The 23,220-nt window shown below is 52.0% G+C and overlaps 6 protein-coding genes across 6 annotated transcripts; 4 read left to right on the top strand and 2 right to left on the bottom strand.

Annotated features, from left to right (window-relative positions):
- Nucleotides 1-1,870: 1,870 nt before the first annotated feature.
- Nucleotides 1,871-2,735, top strand: BO83DRAFT_395844 (uncharacterized protein; the record flags this gene model as incomplete). The annotated part of the gene is made up of 3 exons (XM_025533106.1): nt 1,871-1,924; nt 1,999-2,118; nt 2,169-2,735. The coding sequence occupies 3 exons, from the start codon at nt 1,871-1,873 to the stop codon at nt 2,733-2,735; spliced, it is 741 nt and encodes a 246-aa protein (XP_025392455.1).
- A 784-nt stretch (nt 2,736-3,519) lies between these two features.
- On the bottom strand, nt 3,520-5,069 carry BO83DRAFT_375160 (uncharacterized protein). Its single transcript, XM_025530393.1, has 3 exons — nt 4,908-5,069; nt 4,521-4,716; nt 3,520-4,314 (listed from the first exon to the last, which is right to left on the bottom strand). Exons 1-3 carry the CDS (start codon nt 4,982-4,984, stop codon nt 3,787-3,789), a joined length of 801 nt encoding a protein of 266 aa, XP_025392454.1. The 5' UTR covers nt 4,985-5,069; the 3' UTR covers nt 3,520-3,786.
- Nucleotides 5,070-5,412: 343 nt separating this feature from the next.
- Nucleotides 5,413-7,426, top strand: BO83DRAFT_434362 (uridine kinase family protein). Its single transcript, XM_025535787.1, has 8 exons — nt 5,413-5,717; nt 5,796-5,923; nt 6,009-6,153; nt 6,206-6,248; nt 6,303-6,416; nt 6,464-6,505; nt 6,559-6,790; nt 6,873-7,426. The coding sequence occupies exons 1-8, from the start codon at nt 5,547-5,549 to the stop codon at nt 7,354-7,356; spliced, it is 1,359 nt and encodes a 452-aa protein (XP_025392453.1). The 5' UTR covers nt 5,413-5,546; the 3' UTR covers nt 7,357-7,426.
- Nucleotides 7,427-7,623: 197 nt separating this feature from the next.
- BO83DRAFT_330850 (pre-rRNA-processing protein ESF1) lies at nt 7,624-10,118 on the top strand. The gene is made up of 2 exons (XM_025528248.1): nt 7,624-7,787; nt 7,872-10,118. Exons 1-2 carry the CDS (start codon nt 7,721-7,723, stop codon nt 9,989-9,991), a joined length of 2,187 nt encoding a protein of 728 aa, XP_025392452.1. The 5' UTR covers nt 7,624-7,720; the 3' UTR covers nt 9,992-10,118.
- A 906-nt stretch (nt 10,119-11,024) lies between these two features.
- BO83DRAFT_135814 (uncharacterized protein) lies at nt 11,025-15,108 on the top strand. Its single transcript, XM_025526132.1, has one exon. The coding sequence runs from the start codon at nt 11,201-11,203 to the stop codon at nt 14,834-14,836; it is 3,636 nt and encodes a 1,211-aa protein (XP_025392451.1). The 5' UTR covers nt 11,025-11,200; the 3' UTR covers nt 14,837-15,108.
- Nucleotides 15,109-15,245: 137 nt separating this feature from the next.
- Nucleotides 15,246-20,962, bottom strand: iml1 (GTPase-activating protein IML1). Its single transcript, XM_025535786.1, has 2 exons — nt 16,054-20,962; nt 15,246-15,991 (listed from the first exon to the last, which is right to left on the bottom strand). The coding sequence occupies exons 1-2, from the start codon at nt 20,919-20,921 to the stop codon at nt 15,355-15,357; spliced, it is 5,505 nt and encodes a 1,834-aa protein (XP_025392450.1). The 5' UTR covers nt 20,922-20,962; the 3' UTR covers nt 15,246-15,354.
- Nucleotides 20,963-23,220: the final 2,258 nt, after the last annotated feature.

Here is a 23,220-nt window from a genome sequence, read left to right as displayed (position 1 = left end):
TGAAACTTCGCTTCATGCTCCAGGGCTTGTAAATGTTAAGAGAACTACTGGTAGTTAGTTCACTACTACTTATAGTTGTATGGTGATGGGCTTCAGGTTGTGTTTTTTCCATAGCTTGTGACGATGGACCGTGTTGGATCTAGCACCTTCAATTTTTCCTATTAATATGCTATTTCTCCTGTGTTTTCGTGCAAATACAGAGACATGTTATTGGTCTTGGATGTCAGTTTACATCATATGAAGAAGGGAATCCCTGCTGCCTTGAATATTGTAGGTTGTAGTATGTTTTCATACTCGTGCAGTATTACATACGTTACTATGTATAGCAATGAATCAATCTAGCCCCGCACAAGAACAGAAATGCCCGGGTACTAAAGGCCCTATATGAGTTTCGACGTCCATGTTCAGCCTTTCTTCAAACACTGGGAAGAAGAAAAGTAGATGAACGATTTGTCATCTACTCCTGGGCCCCCGCTTCATTGCTTGCATTGGATTTCTTGATGCGCCACAGTCCAAGAGGTTTGTGTTGCACACAATGTCTAGTACTGATTAATTTGGTAAAATGTTGGTCGGTCGATCATATACAGACCGGCCAGCCAAACAAAGGCTTTGTAGGAGACAAAAAGTTAAAGTACTTATCTAGCCCTATATGTAGGAATAAGTAGTCAATTGGATACCACCAGACATATTCTTGTAGACTTCAATCATTTTCATCACCACCACCACTGTACCTTTCCACCATGCCTACTAGCCTGTCTGCGCTATGAGATAAAGATTGTTGGTGAAATTCAAACTGACCGCCTATAGCTGCTGCTGCTGCTGCTTTTATAAGTATCACCAGTACATCTGAACACCTGACTAGGCTTCTCATTTGTGCTTCATTATATCCCAAGTTCCACCTGCTCCTACAATAGTGAGACCAAAGTTAGTAGTCTAATGGGGTTGAGCAATCTTTAAAGCCAAATCAGCCCCATCAGGAAGCCCCACTTGCCCAATGTACCTTTGCATGTGGCAAAGCCGGGATTTGAATCAATCATATTGCTTTTCTTTGTATTTCATTAGTGTAACAAGTGCACTTGCGCGAATTCCTTTCGCCTCGCCTGTTCCAGTGTCCGTTTATAACAAAGAGTGCAATGAAGCGTTTACAGTATCGTAGGTGAGGCGAGTTGACGCTGCAAAGATGCGAATCAGAGATAGTGATGAGAAGTGGGAACATGGATTTATTAATCATAATGTTCACTGCTTTTGTCTTATGCCTAGATTGCTTAGTGCCGTATTTTTGATCTTCAAAGATAGTTCAAGATACTCCAGAGTTGTGATTGGTCCTGTTTTCAGTTCAACTCCTGTTTGCTTTTACCTGAGACAATCCTTTTGGGCATATTCTGTGTACCATGTGGTCATCGCTAACTAGATTCAGGTAGTTAAGTACTATTGGTATACTACTACCTCGTAGTGTCGTTTTCCGTAGCCATAGCACCTGTAGGCCCCATTGGTCGGTGAAGAGGACGATAATACTGCCGATATCGATGTGCTTGTTGTGTCCGATCTGATGGGATTCGAGATCGGGCTCTTGGTGTGGGTATTTGAGGAGGACGAGGGTTGAGTTGGAGTCTTCTTTGTCTTGATGGAAGGTCTCGAGGGCTTCGGATTTCAGTCGAATCCTTGACATCGCAACTCATATATAATATCCAAGGCCCATGATCTCATTTCCGACGTCGATGCTGACCTGACAGGAGTGAACCTGGAACAAATTGCTCCAGAAGAAGTCCGGGTAACAGGCATTGTGGGCATGCCACTTTCCCGACGACAAAACTAGGGTTAACCACTTTCGGAGGATATCAGGCCGAGTTTCATGCTTTCATGACGGGAAATGATATTGACGAGAAGTGCAAGTGGACTGAAGAACAGATCCGAGAGGCAATCGGTGAGGATATCCACCGGTTCACTCACCTGAGATTCCATCGTATTGGGTCCCCGTCCCTCGACACTACCTGTCAGGATCATGCAACGGTGATTTTCCGTGTCTTTGCGCAGACTAAAGACCCGGGGATCTTGCGGACTGATGTACCTAGAGGGTTGTTTAGATTGTGCATGTCAACATTTCTTTCTAGTTGCCCGGTTGATTACCCTACTTTATCACTAGTATTCCTGTGGCTAAGATCTTATAGGCCCTAACCCCCAGCAACGACCCCCGACAAGTCCACGCAAAACCATACAACAACTATAACACGGGACTCATTCCTCAATCTGTCCTCAAGCATAGAGTACATCTCCTCGCGGCCGATTCTAAGAAAGTCATCACAATCAACCCACCCAGCGTGACCCAAACATACGGCACCCAGCCCTCCCACGAAACAGACAACCCCGTTAACATCTCCGCCTTCGGAGAGACAGTCAAAGCCCCCCTGGGTTCCGTCGTTTATGGTAGAGCCGGCGACAAAGGAGCCAACTGCAATGTGGGCTTTTACGTGAAACACCAAGATGAATGGGACTGGCTTAGGACATTCCTTACGACGGACAAGATCAAGGAGCCGCTGGGACCGATTGAGTATTCCGGAAACCAAACCGACCGATTCGAGATTCCTGGCGTAAGAGTGGTGCAATTCCTGCTTCATGATCATTTTGATCGGGGCTATAGTTCGTCTTCGAGTTGTGATGTTCTGGGGAAGAATACGTGCGAGTTTCTGCGGTCGAAGACGGTTGATGTTCCCAAGGTGTTTTCGCAACGTTATTAGTTTGCTTTCAGCTGATTTTGTATCCTGCGGTTGCTTATGGGTTTTATGCCATGTTGGTCATGTTATTCGGACTTTTGAGGAAATTCTTGGAAGACTTTATTGCTAACTGAACAATTCATGTTCACTCTCTGAATACGGGCCAGTTGTCTTCCTGGAAGATAATGGCTATTACTACTATAATATATCTGAAGTGGATTTGAATAATGTGCTACTATAGTGACAGAGTTGAAAGGAACTAGTAGTAACTAGATCCTTTGCTTTTCCTCTCAGTAATAGTCCTGAAATAGAACAATTGAAGCCGTTTATAGACAGCTCGGTCGATATAAATATTTCCTTGGTTCTACTGGCAATTGTCGACACATCGCTTGAAGAAGTAGTAGATCTACTGATGAAGGCTAGCAGATTCTTTCATAGCATAGGATTTAACTATAGTACTGTCCGATTTATGGAACAGAACCATAAGGTCAATTCATGTACACGGCGCTTCATGGGGCTCTTGATACCCGCGTAGTATATGCCACGGAAGGCTAGAGATAGCGGGATGGGAGCCTTTCGAGGCTTTCCGGAATTAAGAAGATCTACATTTGCCGACTGCTTCTGAAACAACAAAAGTACCGTGCTGTCAAGTATACACGATTGACATTGTAGCGATTGTTTGGCATTTCCAATCATGGTGGTATGATGTTGATTTGCTTTGTGCCCCAACCCATAGCTTGACATTGCTGCAGGGTAGGCAACTGCAACGTGGTTAACTACTGGGTAACCTTGGGTTTGATACGAATAAGCCAATTGAAAAACCTCTTGGGTCTGTTCGATTGCTAAAATTCAATCCGTTCTGCACACAAAACTGTCGGCGGAGACCAAATGTCAAGTCATAATATGTTATGTATCCCGATATTGAACCGTAGATGTTACAAGAGGGCCGTTGAATTTGACACCTGCTGGTAGCCTGCACCCAAACGCCGTGCTCAATGGTGAACGAAGAAATTCGTCTGGTGATACGTGAAATGGAAATATTATGTACCAGGTGATCACAGATCGAAGCCTGGATTTATGAGATCATGGGGTCGATATCCCCATTATTGGTCATTACGGTGTCGTTAGAGCCATTGTGGCTGGCACTGGTCGAACTGGCCAAGGGATTACTGTTGTGGGTGTTGGGGTTATCGCCCAGTCCGAGGTCCAGCTTCTCGGGTATATCCTTCTTAGCCTCCCGGGCTTTCTGTTCGGCCCACGCGCGCAATTTGACCAGGTTGCGTAGCCGGGCCTCTTTACGAGCGCCTTGATTCAGCAGGATGGCTTCGTTGACGCGGTTGGCTATGTCCTTACGAAGGTCGGGATGTAGTAAAGGGGCAAGTGACGGGGACAGGCTATCCATCGGGAAGATCAAGAGCGCAAGAGTCCTCTCAAGATCCTCGAGGAACTGGGGGTTGGTGGGTGCCCGCGGTGCGAGTTGCGAGGTCGCGAACTCAAGGGCAGGGCTGATGTCGCCATCGGGGGAAGAGGTGCATGAGCGAATCAACTCCACCAGCTGCAGTCGCAGCAAGGCGAAGTGTAAAGGAGCATTTTCATCTAGGATCTAAGCCGGTCAAGTCAGCAAAAAGCTATGAAATGAATGTGATGACAAGTAACGGCATGTTTATGTCTTGCTGCTCATACTGAGGACTGAAGATGTTTGTTTATCAACAAACCCCAAAAGGGATGTTCTGAGTGGTGCATGAAACGTCGTATAATCCTTGCAACGTGGGTGGGTGGGAAGGGGATGAGATAGGAGGAGTGTCTTACCTGTGGGTTGAGCTCATTGATCTTCTCAATGGCAACTTGGATATTCCCAGAATGAATTGCAGTACGAATGTCAACTCTTTCCTGAATCGACTCGATATCTGCTCTAGGTTGGATGTTGGCCTCTAGTGCGAATTTCTTCGCAGCAGCTGGGTAGCCGTTGGTGATTAGGTAATCCATGACTAGATAATTGATATCACTTTAAGAGGACAGTCAGCATTTGAAGTCCATCTGGCAAATTTGTAGATGACAAGGCAAAGTCAAACGAAGGGTTCAGAAACACAAGTCAATATATTCTCCTCAGTTGTTTTTCAGAGAGATTCCCAACTTGATTTCAAGGTACATCATGCAATCGTGGCGCGCGACGGAAAGGTGGGGTAAATCACTCACGTTTTGGATGGTTTCACCTCCTCGACCTTCCGTTCGAACTGATGCCATGTTGGCGTCGTCGAGGAAGAGGGAGACATCTGCTTCCTGTTAAAACCAGGCAACCACGCGGCACACACGGCATGTCAGGACGCATACGTAATTGGCAGAGGACATGGTGAAGAGCTTAGTGGATGCGGAATTTCGCAGTAAGATGTCAAGTGACCTGGTAGCGAGCAAGAGGCCGTCTGTGAAGATGGAAAGCTTCGCAGACGGGAGCCATTAGGATGCTCGGGGCAGAAGAGTGAGTGAAGAGAAGAAGAGAGAAGAAGAAAAAGAAACGGCGGGAAGGAAGAGCTCTATTTAAAGGAAGAAAAAGCGGCGGGTGTTAGGTCACGTTCACCAGCTAAGCCTAAAGCCGCAAGCGAAGGTCACGGCCCCGCCTAGTCCTGATTGGGGCAAGCGCCGATCACTTGGTCCCTTTTGGAATTGGAGTGTATCGCCGAAGTCTCTCTTATCGGTTCCAAAGCTTGTGTCGCCGGCGCTTCTTTGCTGCTGGTGTCCTAAACTGAATTTGCTTTTGTTCCCCCCGGTTATGATCAGGCCGGCCTGTCACTAGTCCCTTCGTTTCGGCAGGTCAGTTCTTCGGTGAGGGTCGGCAAGATGCAGTCAATCTCCCCTGTATACTCGTCCGCGACAGACAGGCGCTACTCTCCACCATGGGCGGATTTGAGTATTATCGGCATCGCTGGCAGCTCCGGCTCCGGCAAGACCTCAGTGGCCATGGAGATTGTGAAGTCCCTGAATCTTCCCTGGGTTGTGATTCTCGTAATGGTATATGCGACCGCTTTCATAATTGTTTAGCCTAATAAATCTTTCCACTTTGTGTTCTCTAACGGCGGTGTGGTATAGGACTCCTTCTACAAGAGCTTGTCCCCAGAGGATCATGCCAGAGCCCACCGCAATCAATATGACTTTGACTGCCCGGAGTCTCTGGATTTTGATGTCCTGGTCCAAACGCTAAGGGATTTGAAGCAAGGGTATGGTCTATGAGTATCTTGTTGTAGTTTCTGGTGGGGCACGTGCCATATATGGAAGCTGACAGGGTTCCTTCAAACTATCTAGAAGAAAAGCAGATATCCCCATTTACTCGTTTGCAGAACACCAGCGTCAGCCTGAAACGAGTACCCTGTACTCCCCTCGCGTATTGATCCTGGAGGGTATATTGGCCCTGCATGACCCGAGGATCATGGAGCTTCTAGATGTCAAGGTAAGTTCCGCACGTCCTTTAGATCTGAACCGTCGCTCATATTATTCAATAGATCTTTGTTGAAGCAGACATGGATGTCTGTCTCGGGCGCAGAAGTCAGTTGTTCTACTATTAACCGGTTGGTACTGCTCTAACGGAGAGGAAGCTAGTCATGCGCGATGTTCGTGAGAGAGGAAGAGACGTCGAAGGTATCGTCAAGCAGTGGTTCACTTATGTGAAGCCCTCATACAAGCAATACGTTGAACCCCAACGAGCTGTGTCTGGTATGTACGACTTCTCCATAAGCTGAATCAGGTCTGACAAGCTCCAGACATCATCATTCCCCGTGGTATCGAAAATCGGACGGCCATTGGTAAGAGTGTCTGCTCCTTCTCCCTTGGATCAACACACTAACTCCGGCTTAAGAAATGGTTGTTCAGCATATTCAGCGCAAACTTGATGAGAAGTCAGAGAAGCATAATGCAGAGCTCAACCGACTTGGTCTCATCGCCTCGGAAGAGCAACTATCTTCTAACGTCTTGATGATGCCTCAAACACCGCAATTTGTTGGCATGAACACCATCCTCCAGGATCCGGCAACGGAACAAGTTGACTTTGTGTTCTACTTTGACCGACTTGCCGCTTTACTGATCGAGAAGTGAGTTAACCTGGCGTCGCTGTGCTCCGCGCACATCGCATGAGTTTGTCAAATCATAGCTTACATGTTATTAACTGCACAGGGCTTTGGATATGACCAACTACGTATCACAAGCAGTAGATACACCTCAATCGACCAGCTATGAGGGTTTGAACCAAGCTGGTGTAGTGTCTGCTGTTGCAATTCTGCGCGGAGGGTCTTGCCTAGAGACCGCGCTCAAGCGCACCATACCTGACTGCATCACCGGTCGTGTGCTGATCCAAACCAATGAAAAGAACGAAGAGCCCGAGCTTCACTACCTTAAGCTCCCTCCCAATATTGAGAACCACGAGAACGTCATGCTCCTCGACCCTCAGATGTCCAGTGGAGGTGCTGCTCTAATGGCGGTCCGTGTTATGATTGACCATGGTGTCCAAGAGGACAAAATTATTTTCGTGACCTGCGCTGCAGGCAAGATCGGTCTGAAGCGACTGACCACAGTGTTCCCTGAAATTAAGGTTATAGTTGGTCGCATTGAGGAAGAGCGCGAACCCCGGTGGATTGAAAAGAGATATTTCGGCTGTTGAGTCACGGTCAGGATCTGAGCGTGGAGTATATGAGCTGTGGAAATAGGCCTATATATATGCATCTCACTACATGGACGTGATATAATGAAAATAAAAAAAATTCTATAAAACACAATTTGAGCATGTGCAACCACTAAATCAGACGACGGAGTTAATCTGAACCTTCGGAGAAACGCACGGACCACATCCAAGGCTCGCCGAAGAATCTTTGGTTCCGCCGCCAAAAAATTATCCATGATCATCACTTTTTCAGCAATCACCTTAACCAGACGATCCACTCTTCTTCTATCACCAGAGGGTTCTAAACTTCTTATTCTATACACATCTATCTGAATAAAAGTTCATTGCCGACAGGCGTGCCACCATGCCTGACCACAAAAAGAAAGGCAAGAAGGCCGGCGCCGCCAAAAATGACCCCGGCTCGGTGATCAGTACGTACCTTACCATCAACCCATCCTAATATCTCAAAGCGAGAATGTAACACATAACTAACCTATTCTCTTTGCTGAAACTAGCCGACCCCAGATTCGCCAACATCCAAACCGACCCTCGCTACCGTCTTCCCAGCAAACGCCAAACCCATGTTAAGCTCGACAAGCGTTTTGCGCACATGTTGCGCGACAAGGATTTCTCCCGCAACGCCGCAGTCGATAGGTACGGCCGGAAGCTCGCCAGCGACGACACCAAGAAACAGCTCGAGCGATTCTACCAGCTGGACGAGGATGCGCAGGAGGGAGAGGAAGATGAAGAGGAAGGCGAGGACGAGGAAGACGATGGTCTTGAAGACGCCAGCGTTGCAGATGACGAGGAGGTGCTTAGAGAGCTGAGAAAGGCAGAGTCGTACGATCCGGCAAGAGATGGAGGATTCGATGAGTCTTCGTCCTCGGAGGAGGAGAGCTCCGACGAGGAAGATGAGGACGAAGAGGAGTTCGAAGGGTTTGGCGAGGAGCTGGAATATCCTGATAAGCAGCGGGCGGATGTGCCTACTGGCGATGTTACGGATCGCATTGCGGTGGTGAACTTGGATTGGGATAACATCCGCGCGGAGGATCTGATGGCTGTCTTCTCCAGTTTTGCGCCGACTGGTGGGAGGGTGTTGAAGGTCGCTGTTTATCCCAGTGAGTTTGGCAAGGAGAGGATGGAGAGGGAGGAGACGGAGGGGCCGCCTAGGGAGATCTTTGCATCGAAGAAGGGTGGTGACTCTGAGGATGAGGATGAAATCGATTCTGATGAGGAGGAAGAGAAGATCAAGCAATCTATGCTGAAGGAGGATAAGGGCGAGGAGTTCAACTCGACACAGCTTCGGAAGTATCAGTTGGAGCGCCTACGTTACTTCTATGCTATCTTGACTTTCTCGTCTAGGGACGTTGCAAAGCACGTTTACGATTCCGTCGATGGTGCTGAGTACTTGTCTAGCGCCAACTTCTTCGACCTCCGCTTTGTGCCTGAGGACACTGACTTTTCTGACGATACGCCCCGCGACGAGTGCACACGCATCCCCGATGGGTACCAGCCGAACGAGTTCGTTACCGATGCGCTGCAGCACAGTAAGGTCAAGCTGACCTGGGATATGGAGGATAAGTCGCGCAAGGAAGCTCAGGCTCGGGCCTTCCGGGGTAGTCGCAAGGATATCGACGAGAACGACCTGAAGGCTTATCTGGCTAGTGATAGCTCCGATGATGAGGAGGATGAGGGTGGTGTGGAGATTGTTGATACTACGCGCGGGGATGGGGAGACAAAGAAGGTGTCTAAGAAGGAGGAAGAGAAGCAACGTCTCCGGGCTCTACTTGGTCTTGGTGCGGAGCCTACGCCTTCGTCCAAGTCCGATGGTCCTGTTGGTGAGATGGAGGTTACCTTCACTTCCGGTCTGGCTGGTGGTCCTAAGGGCGACAGCATCTTCGAGAACGAGCCTGAGAAAGATGAGACTACGATTGAAAAGTACATTCGCAAGGAGCGTGAGAGAAAGAAGCGCAGAAAGGAGAAGCTCAAGGCCACCAAGCGTGGTGAGGATGGCGAGCAGGAGGACGATGCCGCTGATGCCTCGGATACTAAGGAACAGCCCCAGGAGGACGACCTGGGCTTTGACGATCCCTTCTTTGACGACCCTAGTGGCAAGGCTACTGCTGCTGCTCGTCGTAAGGAAGAGAAGCGCAAGAAGCGGGAGGAGCGTGCAGCGGAGGAAGCTGCGGCCGCAGCCAAGCGGGCGGAGCTGGAGCTGCTCATGATTGACGACAACAACAAGCCTGGCATCAAGCACTTCGATATGAACGAGATTGAAAAGGCGGAGAAACAAGCTCGCAAGAAGAACAAGAAGGGCAAGAGTAAGGGCAAGCAAGTTGAAGCTCCCAAGGACGACTTCGAGATGGAAGTCACCGATCCTCGTTTCGCTCGACTCTACGAGAGCCACGAGTTCGCCATCGATCCTACCAACCCCCGATTCAAGGCGACTTCGGGTATGAAGGCTCTGTTGGAGGAGGGTCGGAAGCGACGCAGGGATCGGGATGAACATGCAGACGAGGAGGATGCTCCTCGTGAACAAAAGAAGAAGCAGAAGAAGAGTGCGTCCAAGGAGGGCGGATCGGATGATCTGAAGAAGCTGGTCGAAAAGGTGAAGCAAAAAACCAAGCGTAACTGATTGGCTTGTACTATATTTAGTTGACTACCTACTACCCCTACTACTACTCAGCTATCATGAAAGCGTCATCACTGGGATGACGATGCAGATACCATTGGCTAAAAGGTTCTTGTGTTTAATTTGAGAGATTTTGAGCGTCTGCCTATGATCTGGACGGCAATGTCATTGTTTGTTCCTTGTGTACCCCTGCGCTGTAGCTTGCCGTATTATTATTCGACCTATCGCTGTGGCTCTCATTAGTCCAAGCTACTTCCCCCCTGATTCCACCATGTATAACCCATGACGGGCGTAGGCGAGTCATGACAGACAATGTATAGATCCGGCATTCACGGAGGAAATCCTGGTGAATCAGAGTTGGGTTGAGGGGCGTTGAAATCCCGACTGGCGCAGATTCCCGCCCAAACGCTGCCTAGCCCATGCAACATGAGGTGATTGTGTGACGGATTGGGCCGTGTGCAGGGGGGCAGTCGAGCGCTGACAGGCCCAAAAGGCCGTGAAGTTGCAGGCGATCGGCCGCGACGAGATGAGGCTGAGATCATGTGCGGTACGGCCAGCTTCACCGCCCTTTCGGGAACTCGTCGCTGTTTCTTCCCCAATATTCCCCTCCTCCTCCTCCTCCCTCCCTCCCTCCATCTCTTCCCTTCCCTTCCCTTCCCTTCCCCTCTGGCCAATTCATTACCCCCCCGGTCCTGCCAATTCATTCCCACTTGTTTGCGTCTCCCTCCGCAGTGGGAAGTCGCTCTAAATTCATCTGGATCGATTGGCTTCGATTGCATCCCCAGTCACTTAATCCTTTCCGGCCCAATTGGCGGCTGACTAACCCCCTTCTGGACACGGGCTGTCGCTACTACCACTAGTTCATTACTATCACTTCCTTTTCCGACTACTTACTTTGCTTCACTTACCACTCCTATTACTGCCTATCCCCCCTGCAAGTGGGCGTGTCTGGCCTCCACAGTGAAAGAAGGCTCCCCCCCCGTTCATTCCTTCTGGATGGCTTGATCATGGTTGGCATTCGGCGGGATTGAACGATGGGTGCTGCAGCTCATTCTAGTATATCTGTCTGAGTGTTGGTTTCTTGCCTTGATTTCCTAGCTTAATTATTTCTTTTTTGTTTGCTTCTCGGCTCGAGTGCTTGACCCCTCCTTCATCGGCATTCCCTCACTGGCCTTTACTTCCTGCAGGCTTGCCTTATTTCGAATTGCCAACATGCTGGGTCGACTGTTGAGCACTGCCGCGGCTACTCTAAATCCGGCGACTTACAACGCCAAAAACGCTCACCAATTAGAATCCGTCACGGAGGAGGAACATACATCTGGCTTACTATTCCCCGATGCTAGTCTCCTCCGACATTCCCATACGCACGCATATCCGCTGCATACAGCCTACAATTCCCCGAACGCTTCTACGGCTGGTGCCTATGATGATCGCGGCGGTGTCGAGTTGGACCCGTTGAAGGATTTCCGGGTTATAATTGCACAGAATGCATTGGGAGATCGAGATGCTTGTGTCTTGTTGGACACACGCGCCAGTTCGCAGGATCAGACTTCTATGGGACTTGGGTTGGAACCTCAGGTGTTCGACAATACCACCGGTGCGAGACATGCCCGTACGGTATCGAATCTCACCCGTGGGCCACGGCGGGGCTATTTGTCGCAGTCGTCAGCCGCGGAGCCAAGCCCACTCTCTATTGCCGCGGAGACACGGAGGTCACCTCCCATGTCGTCTGGCGCTTTCATGAGGGCTCGTGGTCGTAGTTCCACACTGTCGCCGGCGGGAAGCTATCATGAACCTGGCCACCCTCGCTATGCTACGGACTCGAATGACACGGGTCTGTTAAATTGCATTTTCGGCAGCAGCGCGTTTAGCTATAGGGGGTCATCGACGAAGATGCATATCATCTCTGCCGATGATGAACCTGGCAAAACTGCACCCACATCCCCTGCAACCCGCAACTCACTGTCGCGGGCGTATACAACTGGAAGTCAATCGGCCTTTACAAACACCAGCCGCGGGAATGAATCAAGACCACCAGCAAAGGTTACGATACTCCTGACTAGAATGTTCAGCGTCCATCTTCCCGAAGGTGGTGAGACGTCTCCGGATGGCATGAACGCGGCTGGTTCTGTGAACCAAGATTCACTTCCGAACAGCGGTTTTCCCTTTCCAGATGTCACGAAGCGTCGGAAGATCAAGGAAAAAAAGACACCGATGTATGCTGTGGCTATCACTATTCAGATCCCGCTCCTCTCTCGAAACGCAGGGCGACCGGCCTCTCGGTTCAATGCCCAGGGCCCGGACTCTCCCAAACCGGGAATGTCGTGCTCCTTGGATTCGGACTACCGTTTCCGTGGGGGTTTCCTCGATGACAGTTTGTCCCTTGCAAGCCCGCCTGCGAGCCTGGATGAGCGCATTGATCTTCTGGTTGATCATTGGGATGTAATAAACCGCACCCTGTCACACTTGGAGAGACTTTCGCGAAGGGAAATCCTTTTTCTGCTGAAGAAGGTAGATTCCTCTTCAGCCATGCATCCAAAGCCAGCTAAACCCCCAAACATGCAACGAACAAATCAAACATTTGTCCACCTGCCTGCGAATATCTTGGCCGTAAATTCCAGGCTACGAGACGAAGCGATCCGCAGCAGCCGTCGCATTAGCACGGCGTTGCAAATGCCATTCGTCGTAACCGGCCAGAATCGGTGGGGCGTGTGGCGTGAGGAAGGCCGCTCCATCATTCGCAGCATTGGAGATAAGGACCACAGCTTCTTCTTCCTTGTTCTTATTACAGCTTTCCTGGGTAACCATACTGAGTGGCTCAATGCCCTTGGTCCCGAGTGGTACCGACGGAGGCATTATCTGCAGCAGAAAGCCCAGCAGGATTCTGACCCGCTTCTTGCTCACCGCACTGTCATTATATCGCCTGACAAGATGACGGCGCGGAGACTTATTTTCCTGCTTGCAGTCTTTCTTCCACCGAAACAGCGTTTCGAGCCTCTCCCTTCCCCTATCAGGCCGGGCACCGCGGCTTCCACGAGGGCCATTTCTCAGAGCCCGCCAAATGTCCCGGTTCTGCGGCAGGAGTCCCTGCGGAGAGTGATGGAACGTCGATCTCGCGCACAACGCCTCACTCTTAGTGAAAGAGAACAGCACCAGCGGTCCGTGAGCGTTTCGTCGTGCGAGACGGCGCATCGTTCCACGGACGAGACCGAGCCATCGGTGACCCCGGACTTCACTACCATGCGCCGGGGATCCGACGCCCGCTCCATTCGAGCATTAGGCGTGCCCGTCCACGCCAAGGATATGCGCGCGAGGAATACGAGTGCGGCGACAACATCAACCACCACTCCTGGTAGCACTGTTCCGGTTCCCCACTTCGCTTCTCAAGGCCGCTCCGAGCGCGCAGGGTCGGACCAGGCAGTGGCTGACGGACCTGACAGCCTCGCGTCCGAAACACTGCTGAGGAGCCTTCAACGAAGCGAAAGCACAAACACTAGTGCGAATGGCAGTGTACCATCTGCTAACGGTCGATGGGGGAACATATTCTCCGGTCTGTGGAGCGCCCGTCAGGAATCGTCTACTGGTGACAGCGAATCTGTGGCACCAACCGACACCCGCAAACGGTCCGTGTCAGTGTACACAAATCCTCCGAGGCGCCCTCCTCCCACACTGAGTCAGATGGTCAAAGAGGCCTCGCTCGGACCTACCGAAGTCTCTCCGAAAAGCGCAACTAGCAACCATATTTCCATTCCTCAGGCTTCAAATGCCCACCATGGTTATGAAGACGACGATGCCCCGGATGAGGCTGCGGCTACGGACCAAGCGAGAGAGTCGTCGCTGAAGTTGTCAGTCCGAGGAGATGATGGCATTGTTGATGTTGATCTTCCTTTGCCCGGGTTCGTCTCGCTTTCTTCATCTGGCGATTCCACAATGGCATCTCCGAAGAAGACGCGAACGTCGGTTACTAGTGTTGACGCCGTAGCGTCTACGCACAGCAGCACCTCCGGCTTTCCCTCTACCTTGAAAGACAGTGATGGACCTAACATGAACGTTGCTGGCTGGCTGAAGAGCTTCCATGATGACTTCTTACTTCAAGCGGTCCGGCCCTATAATGGGCTCGAGGCCGACATCAAGCGTGCCATGCAAGGAGAACCGATGTCAAGCCAGGCCGCGTGTCTTGATGCGGACGGATCCGGACGATGGGTTGATGTTGCGACCACTCTCATTGCGGATGTGCGAACCTTCACGGTGAAGCGGCTGCGGCTACGTCGTAAAGTCGGGAGTGCGTCTTGGCGCAACACATCGCCTTCGTTCTCTCCCCAAACTGGCACCCCTCGTCATGTCTCCGGCGGCTCGGCGTCTGCGTCTCAGCTGACCAGTTTCTTTTCTCAAGCTACTGCTTCCAGCAAATCGTCCGCTAGTTCTTCATCTGATGGGTTTGGCTCAAGTGATGTAGAAGAACGCTTTGTGGAGGAGCACGTGATGGATTTGGATGGCACGCTAGTTGACGCTCTTGAACGAGTTCTCGCTCAGAGCGGTCCCTCCTCAATGGTACACTCCCGGGCTCCGTCCCCCACGCGCACTCGGCGCACTGAGGACAAGCACATGTCAGACGTGCTGAGCCGGGACGAGATGCGCCCAGTGGAGGTTCCTCGGAGCGAGTGTCGCAAACTTGTCTTAAGCGCGCTCGACGAGGTTGTTCGCAGTGTGACCGCGGAGCACTGCCGAGAAGATGAAGGCGAGCTGGGGCCCACAGACCGGGACCGCCGGCGAGTACAGACAGGAGGTGATAACACATTACGCGAGGGCATTCGTAAATGGCTCCTAGATGTTGAAGAGGCGTGGTAGGCCTGTTGTGTAGTTGGGGCGGTCTATGTTTGGGATTCATACTTTTCACCTTTGCTCCCTGTTTTTACCGGGGGAGCCCTTATACAGTCCTGTCTTCTTTTTTGCGCTTTGATATCATCATGATACCCATGTGTTGATTATAATTTCTCATCCGCCCAAGCATACATATGACCGCACCCATGCCTGCCTCCCTCACATTGTATCTCACTATGTAGATAAGTCAGACTATATCAGTCACAGATAACTACTGAATATAACATAGCAAATTTCAATACTTACTTGATAGTCAATCCCATCCTGACCTTCCGTTCGAACACAACTAACGAACGTCACCACACTACTCTACATTCACTTCTAATACCTAACACCCCATACATGTACTTCGCCAAAATACATCATATATTTCATCATTCAACATAATTAGCCATAGATTAAGATTACTCAGTACATCCATCCACACCATCATCCCCAACAATCCGAACCAACACAACCTTACTACATACAGACATACATACATCCTACATAACCGGCCTCAACGCCCCACTTCTCGGACTCCTCCCCTCATCCCTCGACGCCCTAGCCCTAGACTCAATCGTCGGCAACGTCCCATTATGCGACGCCCTACTCATCAACCCCGGTCCCGGGGTGATTCCCAAGTGTGGATGATGGCTGACCACACTCGCGGGCAACTCCAACGACGGGATAGCGGTATCCAACAACGCTGTAGGCTCCACTCGTGTGCTCGTCGGACGAACATGCGACTCGCTATAGAACTGTTCAAGACGGATAGGGTCCCGACAGAAGTCCTCGAAGTTGGTGAGGATGTGTTCCGGCGCGCGGTAGAAGTTCGAGGAGTCGAGACTAGCTGCGGCGGCGGCGGTGGAGGCGGGGAAGTGGCGTGGACTGTTGGTGATGCTGGTGCTGACGTCGTGGGGGATGGGGAGGATTGTGGGACGAGTTAGCGGGGAGAGACGCGGGGAGGCGCGATCGCCGGGGTCGTAGGTGCCGGCGCGGGTGCGGTGCTGTTGCTGCTGCTGCGGGTCGCGGTCGCGGTCGCGGTCGAGACGGTCGCGGCTGGTGGCGGCGGCGCGGGTGCTGACGAGGCGGTTGGCGAGGAAGAGGAAGTCGCCGTCGTCGGTGATTTGGACGAGGAGACTGCCGGATCGGTGGATGTATTGCGGGTAGCGGTAGTCCGGGATGCCCCAGGAGTAGGAGACTTCGACGTCGGCGGGGAAGGCGGAGCGGGCTTCGAAGTCGAGGACGAAGTCAAAACGCCGGAGGAGGGCTTTTTGGTAGTAGTGCCGGTCTGGGGGGAGGGTTGGGTGAGGGAGGTTGGAGTGGTTGAGGAGGAGGTTGATGCTTGGAAGAGGGATGGGAGGGGGCCCTTGGGAGGGGGGAGTTTGAGTTGGACGCGGTAGGGTTTGCGGAAAGGTTGGGTTTCGTCGATGGCGCAGGCTTCGGCGATGGGCACTTGGACGAGTTTGAGACCGAATTTCTCGGCCGTTGAGGCCCAGGAGATGACGGCGTCTTCGATCAGTTTGGCGGTGGTGTTCATCCAGCTGAGCTCGATGTGGAAGCAGTTGTCGGGGTTGTGGAGGCGGTCGTAGTGGAGGTCGATGACCTCTGGGCGGTTTGATCGTTTGCGTGGATCGACATCGTATTTCATTGTCTTGGACAGCATGATGGCGGCCTTGTTCTTCCCCTTCGAGGGGGTGTTTGGAGCCGGCTGAGTGGCCTCATCTAGACTTTCGGAGCGCGAGTGGCTGATGGGCGAGTCGCGGGGGTTTTCTCCAGTCAGGGTTGAGACAGCTGGCTTGTCGGCCCGGATTTGAGGGAACCAGCTGCCGCGAGACTCTGGGCGAGTGGCCCGGTATTCGCTGCAGATTTGGTAGAAGTAGTTGCCATCGCGGAAGTTGTGGCGCCGCTCTACGTGCTGGAAGAGGCCGTGCTTCAGCAGCTCGTTGCCGAAATCGACTGCCTCCTCGCGGCTGTCGATGTCGCGGAAGTTTTGGAGAAGCCATGTCGTCAGTTCGAAGCCGATGAAGCAATTGTAGTGCAGACGCCAATGCCACCGTCGATCCATCATCCGGACGCCCTTCTCACCCTGGATTAGTTGCGCTAATGTTGTCAAACTAATGCTTGATCGCTCCAGCAACTCCGACTCCGGCAGCAGCTGGGCTGGGGAATTGTCCAGGCCAGGATCTGTAAGGATAATTCGATCCAGTTCAGCTGCCACGACCTCGGAGGAATTCCGTGTCTGGTACATGATGTTCAAGGGATTTTGCTCCCGCTTCTTGCGGGCCGTGTCGAACAGCTTCTCCTCAGGCGGAACGTACTTGTGCCGCTGCCAGATATGCGTGAGCTGGTTGATGCCCAGCAGATGGATTTCTTCCTCATTGTCTTCGTTGTACGACTGGAGCTGGCGGCGGGAGTTGACTTGCAGGTGCATCGGGATCAGCACATAACGCGCCCGCCAGAATTGCAACTGCTGAGCCGGGCTAAAGAGGTACTCGCGATGTCCGGCCACGTAATTGTCTGCGTAGTTCCAGTTGTATTCTTCCAGTGTCGGATCTAATCGGATATTTTTAACTTCATATTCCGGGCTCAGGATCGTGCGCATGGCTGGTGAATACATGGTGAAGTCGTTGGTCTTGTGGGACGCCAGCATAGCCGAGTTTCGGTGGGTATATCGAGTCACTTCGATCTCGGCCTCGTCGATGCACACGAGTCGATGGATTGTGTTTCCCTTCGACAAGAACACAGTTGCCCCGTCTCGTTCCAGGCTTCGGGTATCGAACACGTTGGGTGCCTCGAGGGAATACTGGCCCGACACTTCAACGACGTTCTTGCCGACGACTATTTGGAATCCATGAGATAGACGCAGCGAGATCATTTCACGTAGAAGCACGCCCCGTGTTTTCGGCGGCTCCACACCCTCCGCATCGTCGTTCGGGAACACGCGATAGGGGGTTTGATAGTAGTCCGACGCCAGCTCGGTCGCCGTCGGGAACTCTTCCGTAGTCAAAGGCAAGATGGCTGGAGACTTCAAGCTCTTCCACTTGACAACAGCCACATGTGGAGGCCTCGGATATGCATGTTGCCAACGCCCAAACCAGCTGGTGTCTCGTAAGACGTCTTTCGGCGTATTGCAGGGGTTGATGGATCGAACCCAAGGCGCCAAAGCCTTGGAGGGCGCACTCTTGGATGCGTCTCGTGAGCTGCCATTAATGGTCACCCGTGGATGTGGCCTTTTGGCCCGGCCTTCATGGCGAGCTTCACCGGGTATAGGGATTTCAGTCGTTGTAGTTGAGTATGACTCGGTGATAGGGCGGTCGCCTTGCTCCGCATCATCCTCGGGTGGTTGCTTCTGGGGAACCTTGATCTCTATGGGCCGCGAGGGGGTGATTGCCGAGCTATTGTGAGATTGCTTCTGGGGCGTAGTCGGTGTCGTCGAGAGATCGATCACGGTCTTCGTGGACGCAGAATCCGATATGCTGAGAGAGTCCACACTTCGCGTATCAGCAAACATGCCTGTGGGTTTCTTCACATTGGCTGTTGATTGCCCGCGAGCATGCTCGACGTTGACTTCCGTGCTCGCCTGGGCTCTGGGAGGGGTGGCACTCAGGCCCCGCAGAGCAAAGCTGATCGTACGCGAAATTCGTGGGATCCGGGCGCTGGAAGAGGTCTTCAACGCAGGCTTCTTCGGAGACACCGTTCGCGTAGGAACGGGCTTTTTCGGGACCGGGAGCGTGGCATCAATCTTCCGAGGCGCGGAATACGTCGTCTGGGCGCGTTCGTTCGAATTGGTTTCAGTGTCCCTCAAGCGAGTCACAGACCGAGCGGACAGTCGATCGTGTGCATTTGACACTTGCACTTCTGGCTCGCTGGGTCGCTTTTGCTTCGTCGGTTTCGGGCGCTGACGTCGCTTAGGAAACGGATGGAACACTCCTTCGTCATATTGGTCCATCCACGAAACCACCGACTTCGAGGATTTTCGCGACTTGGGCAACATCGCATCTTTGGAGCTTGCTATGTTCTGGAGAAATGGCTCGGGTCGGAGGCTGTCACTCAGCTGATGTCGGAAGGGGGAGTTTCGCTTGAATGGCAAGTTTCCGGGGCTTATATTCGCGGGACTCAAAGCCATCGCGTGATTTGACCTTCTCGAGATACCCTGTCCTTCAAGTAGATAAGGAATCGAAATGTTCGACTGTTCACTCTCCATGACCCCCATCATCTGGATCTCATACATCCGCACGCGCGGCACGAAGACCTTCGACTGCTTGGTGACAGTGAACGGAATTGGAGCGTTAGGATCCTTCTTCAGAATGCGTCGAGCCTCCCTGTACGTTTCAGGGTTCCAGTACGAAATGTCAAGCCAGTGAGGAATGCCGTAGTTCCATTCGTTGTTATGTCGAGAAGACCAGGGTCTTGCGCCCATTCCAGGAAACGACTTTGGCGAGAGGTGCGAGCCCCTGATGGCTAGGCTTGCGAACGACAGACGCATTTCAGGCGAATAGCCGCCGTCTTGAATGTCCCCTCCATACGAAGGGCTCTGTGTTTTCTGTGCCGGCTCGCGGTATTTGAACAAAGGCACCGAGTGCAGCGGCATGGGACTAAGGCAGACCAAGTCAATGGCAATACCTCGATTCGTCAATGCTTCCGTCGTGGAGGCTAGAGACTCATATGACACCTCGAAAACGCCACTTCCTGGAGTAATGACGATGATCGAAGTCCCCGTATGCACCATATCGCGATCAATGTGATCATACGCCAGATGAGATGACGCCAAATGGATCGCTTCAAGAATGTTCCCGCGAAGCGCAGTGCTGGGCCGTCCCGCGATGGTGGCAGATTGGGCTCGAGGGGCCACCTTAACCCCATCGATGGTGGGCGTTTTGATGTCGTCTGTAGTCTTGAGAATCGACACGTCCCTCAAGAAGGTTCGAAAGTCCTTCTTCAGCTCATCCAGAATGGTGGTCCAATGGCCACTCGCCATATCATTAACGACCACACGGTAAAAGTCCCTAGTTGGCGCACCATTTGGCGTGAAGTTGTTGTGCAAACTCTCTGATGTAAGACTCGAGGAGGGCCCAATGGCCGACGGATCATATTCCACGCGCGTAAACAACACAATAGTGACCAGATGTCTCGCGTCGGAATTGGCCCAGCGCTTGAACAACTCCGGCAGAAAGCCATTGATGACCCTACTAAAGAGAATATCCCCTGTACCTTCAGAGTCAAAGTCCCACATCTCTCTCGACATCTGAATAAAGAGGACATATTTGGCCGATTCGCTTCGAAACACGGGAATAGTCTGCGGGGAGAAGAAGCCCGAGAGGACCTTCTTGCCCCGAATGAAGATATTCTTGACCGTGGCCTTGATACTCCCCATGAACACGATCTTCTGGCCCTTGTAGACGATCTTCTCCGATAATTCCGACATGACCAGTCTCCACATGTCCGAACGGACCAGATACTGATCGCGGAAGGAGATATCCACATGAGAGGCCGAGCATTGCGCACGCTCCACAATGGAGATGTGAACCGCGGTGCGGTTCTTGAACCCGAAGATGTTAGCCACGCTGCTCGTGACCGACAATTCGAGCTTTGGGTGACGGGTCTTGATCTCCTGTGGGAGCGGCTTGACCACGAAGAGACATCGACTCTGCAACGGAGTCTTGAATTTGGACATGGGGTTCGCCGGCAGCGACGAGTTCAGGTCGACATGACTCTCGCGCAGCGACCGGGCTCCCATGTCTGCTTTGGCGGCATAGGGGGCATCGCCCGAAAAGCGCGCGGGCAATATCTCAATGACATCGCCCACTTGCACGCCGGTGTCGCTGAAGGCGGCCTGGTTGAACAGGATCTCCTCCTTGGAGAAGGTCTCATCATGGACCCAGAGGGAGCATTGACGGCGGTCCAGTCCGGTGGATGAGAGTCGGGCTGCCTTGTCATCGGGAGTGGAGGAGCGATCCCGGGGCGTACCACGAGGAAGCTCGGCGGTGCGCGAGCTGGAAAGCGTGTCGATACTGGCGGCGCTCACCTGCCGCAGGTGCGAACGCTTCATAGGGCCCCGCAACGACATTCTCTAGCGTCACCGTCGCATGGTTGAATGACCATTGAGATGAGAAATTGGTCTACCAAACAGCCGAAGAGTGCGTGTGATTAATTGAGGTGATTGGGCCGTATTGGCACCGTGGCTAGCTGAATTGATGATTGATGATTGATGGATTATTGATGGATTGCTTGATGCAGTGCCCGTGACTTTCCCCACATCATGTGACAGCCTCCGCATCCACAAGGGAAGGCGGTGTGGAAATCTGTCTGCTACATCACGTGCAATTATATAATCACCCACGTGAGCCGGAGTGACGTACGCCTGAGGCAGTTATGATGCCATAAACGTTCCTGCCTCAGGATCACAGCAGATCCTGCGAAGCATTTTTAAAGGGACCGAAAAGATTCGGGGACCAGGAATCCAACCGAATCTCGACCCAAAGGGCAGCCCGAGCCGTGCCCTCCTCGGATCGAGTCCGAGATCTCCGTCCATCCGAAGATACGAACGAAAATACTTTTTTCCGTTGAGATCTACATGGACAAGGCATACCTACTGAGCCTGAATTTTAGATAAGAGACTGATGCGAGTCCCGCAGTGCACATGCCCCAGGTGCGCCCACGATCGGGAATGTTCCCTGCGCCAGCCGATCCCAGCTGGTGATGGGTTCCATTACGCATGATCGGAATCTGAAGGGCATGAAACGATCCGTCTGTCTTTCCCTTTCCCCTTCTCTCGAATGGAGCGAGTCGTGCAACGTAGATAGTCTAGACAGTAACGTCCGCCCTGTCATGCGTTGGGAGTATGTACACCCCAATGCAGTAATAATGCAGGAAAGGAGTCCACCGACGCCGAGGCAGGCAGCTAGCTGGTTGTGGAGAAACAAACTACCGTAGTAGTGACTTCGGAATGGTACGAAACGGTGAATCGCAGATGGGCTGGCCCGAAGACGATCCATCCAACTTTCCACCGCGCCGGGAAAAAAACCCCCTCTTCAAATGCAACCAATCGGTAGTAATGATCAGGCCCGCGCGGTGATGGAGATTAACCGAACATCACCAATGAAAGGAACCGGAATGTGCCGCTTCCTCTGGTCGTGACGGCCTGGGATGGAAGGATGGAGACCTGATAATGCAATTGTCTGCGCCAGTCAGTGCAAGACCTGACATCAACACATTGACCGACATATCTTGGACCCATCTATAGGGGGGTTGTTTATACTACTTCACCCTGATACGCTGTCCTACGCGGTCTAATTTGCTCGTCTCGCGCATGCCAACAAGTATAATGGACAGTATTAAAGGGTGGCCATGCAAATGGGTGAGGTTAGCAGGAGATGTTCAAAAACTGGATGGTTTGGCTTGGCTCATTTAAGCGGCGTCGGGATTTGATCTCTGACATCGGGATCTGGACCCTATTTGGGTACGCTGGGGCCATGCGTAAGCCATGGTGGAGGATATTTTCATCTGAGCCAGCAGCCACGCATTCGAATGGGCTTCCATTCCATTCCCTCCGTTCCTCTCTTTTTGTCTTTTATCGTGTTTTTAGCCCAGGTTAAAATCATGGTTCGCACCATGGCGCGCTTCGGAGTATCTCGCCAAATGGATAGGTCAGATTTGGATCAGCAGTAGTTGAACAGAAGAACCGCAAACCCGGACGCTATCGGGGCCAGCATGGAGCCTAGCTGGCCCCATAGTCCATGCAGCGTCCATTTGCCTTCTCCAGATCGAGGATCCGTACACTGCCGAAGTGCCTCCTTCTCCCTACCACACTTATCCCCCTTCCCTGGCGCGAGAGAAATGAGAGCAACACGGAACAGCTCTGATCGAGCGCTCTTAGATCAAGCCAGCGGCTTAACATTTAGCACAAGAAATGGCGGAATTACGAAGCGAGTCACCAGCTGTACCTGAAACTCGATGGATGAATGGGTGGTGAGTGGTGAGGTTGTTTGCCCGACTTTTCCAAATCAGTAAATGCTTGTAGCCTCACGCACCCCTTCACCATAACCATGGGCAGTGTCTTCTTGGTCCATTTTCTTTCCTTTTTCCCTGCTCTTCCCCTTTGCTTTTTTTCTTTTAATTTCTTTCGAAAAACAGAATATACTAATAAAAAAATAAAAAAAATAAAAAATAAAAGAAAGGGCAAGCGTAAATTCTTGTTATCCCTCCCCTTTTTGCAATTGACTTGGCTGGTCTTTTCGTCTAGACCCGTGAGGGATCTGGCACCCTTGGACAGCCGGACCATGGCCGAGAGCTTCTCCCAACCACGGATCAGCCCCCAACGGGCAGCAAGCTTTAGCTGCAAGTAGGGGAATGGATGAACGGTAAGC

The sequence above is a fragment of the Aspergillus eucalypticola genome, assembly GCF_003184535.1.
Source record: "Aspergillus eucalypticola CBS 122712 chromosome Unknown BO83scaffold_3, whole genome shotgun sequence".
Classification (NCBI taxonomy): domain Eukaryota; kingdom Fungi; phylum Ascomycota; class Eurotiomycetes; order Eurotiales; family Aspergillaceae; genus Aspergillus; species Aspergillus eucalypticola.
Note: the sequence above shows the minus strand (reverse complement) of the source record. Positions and strands in the feature narration are given on the sequence as shown.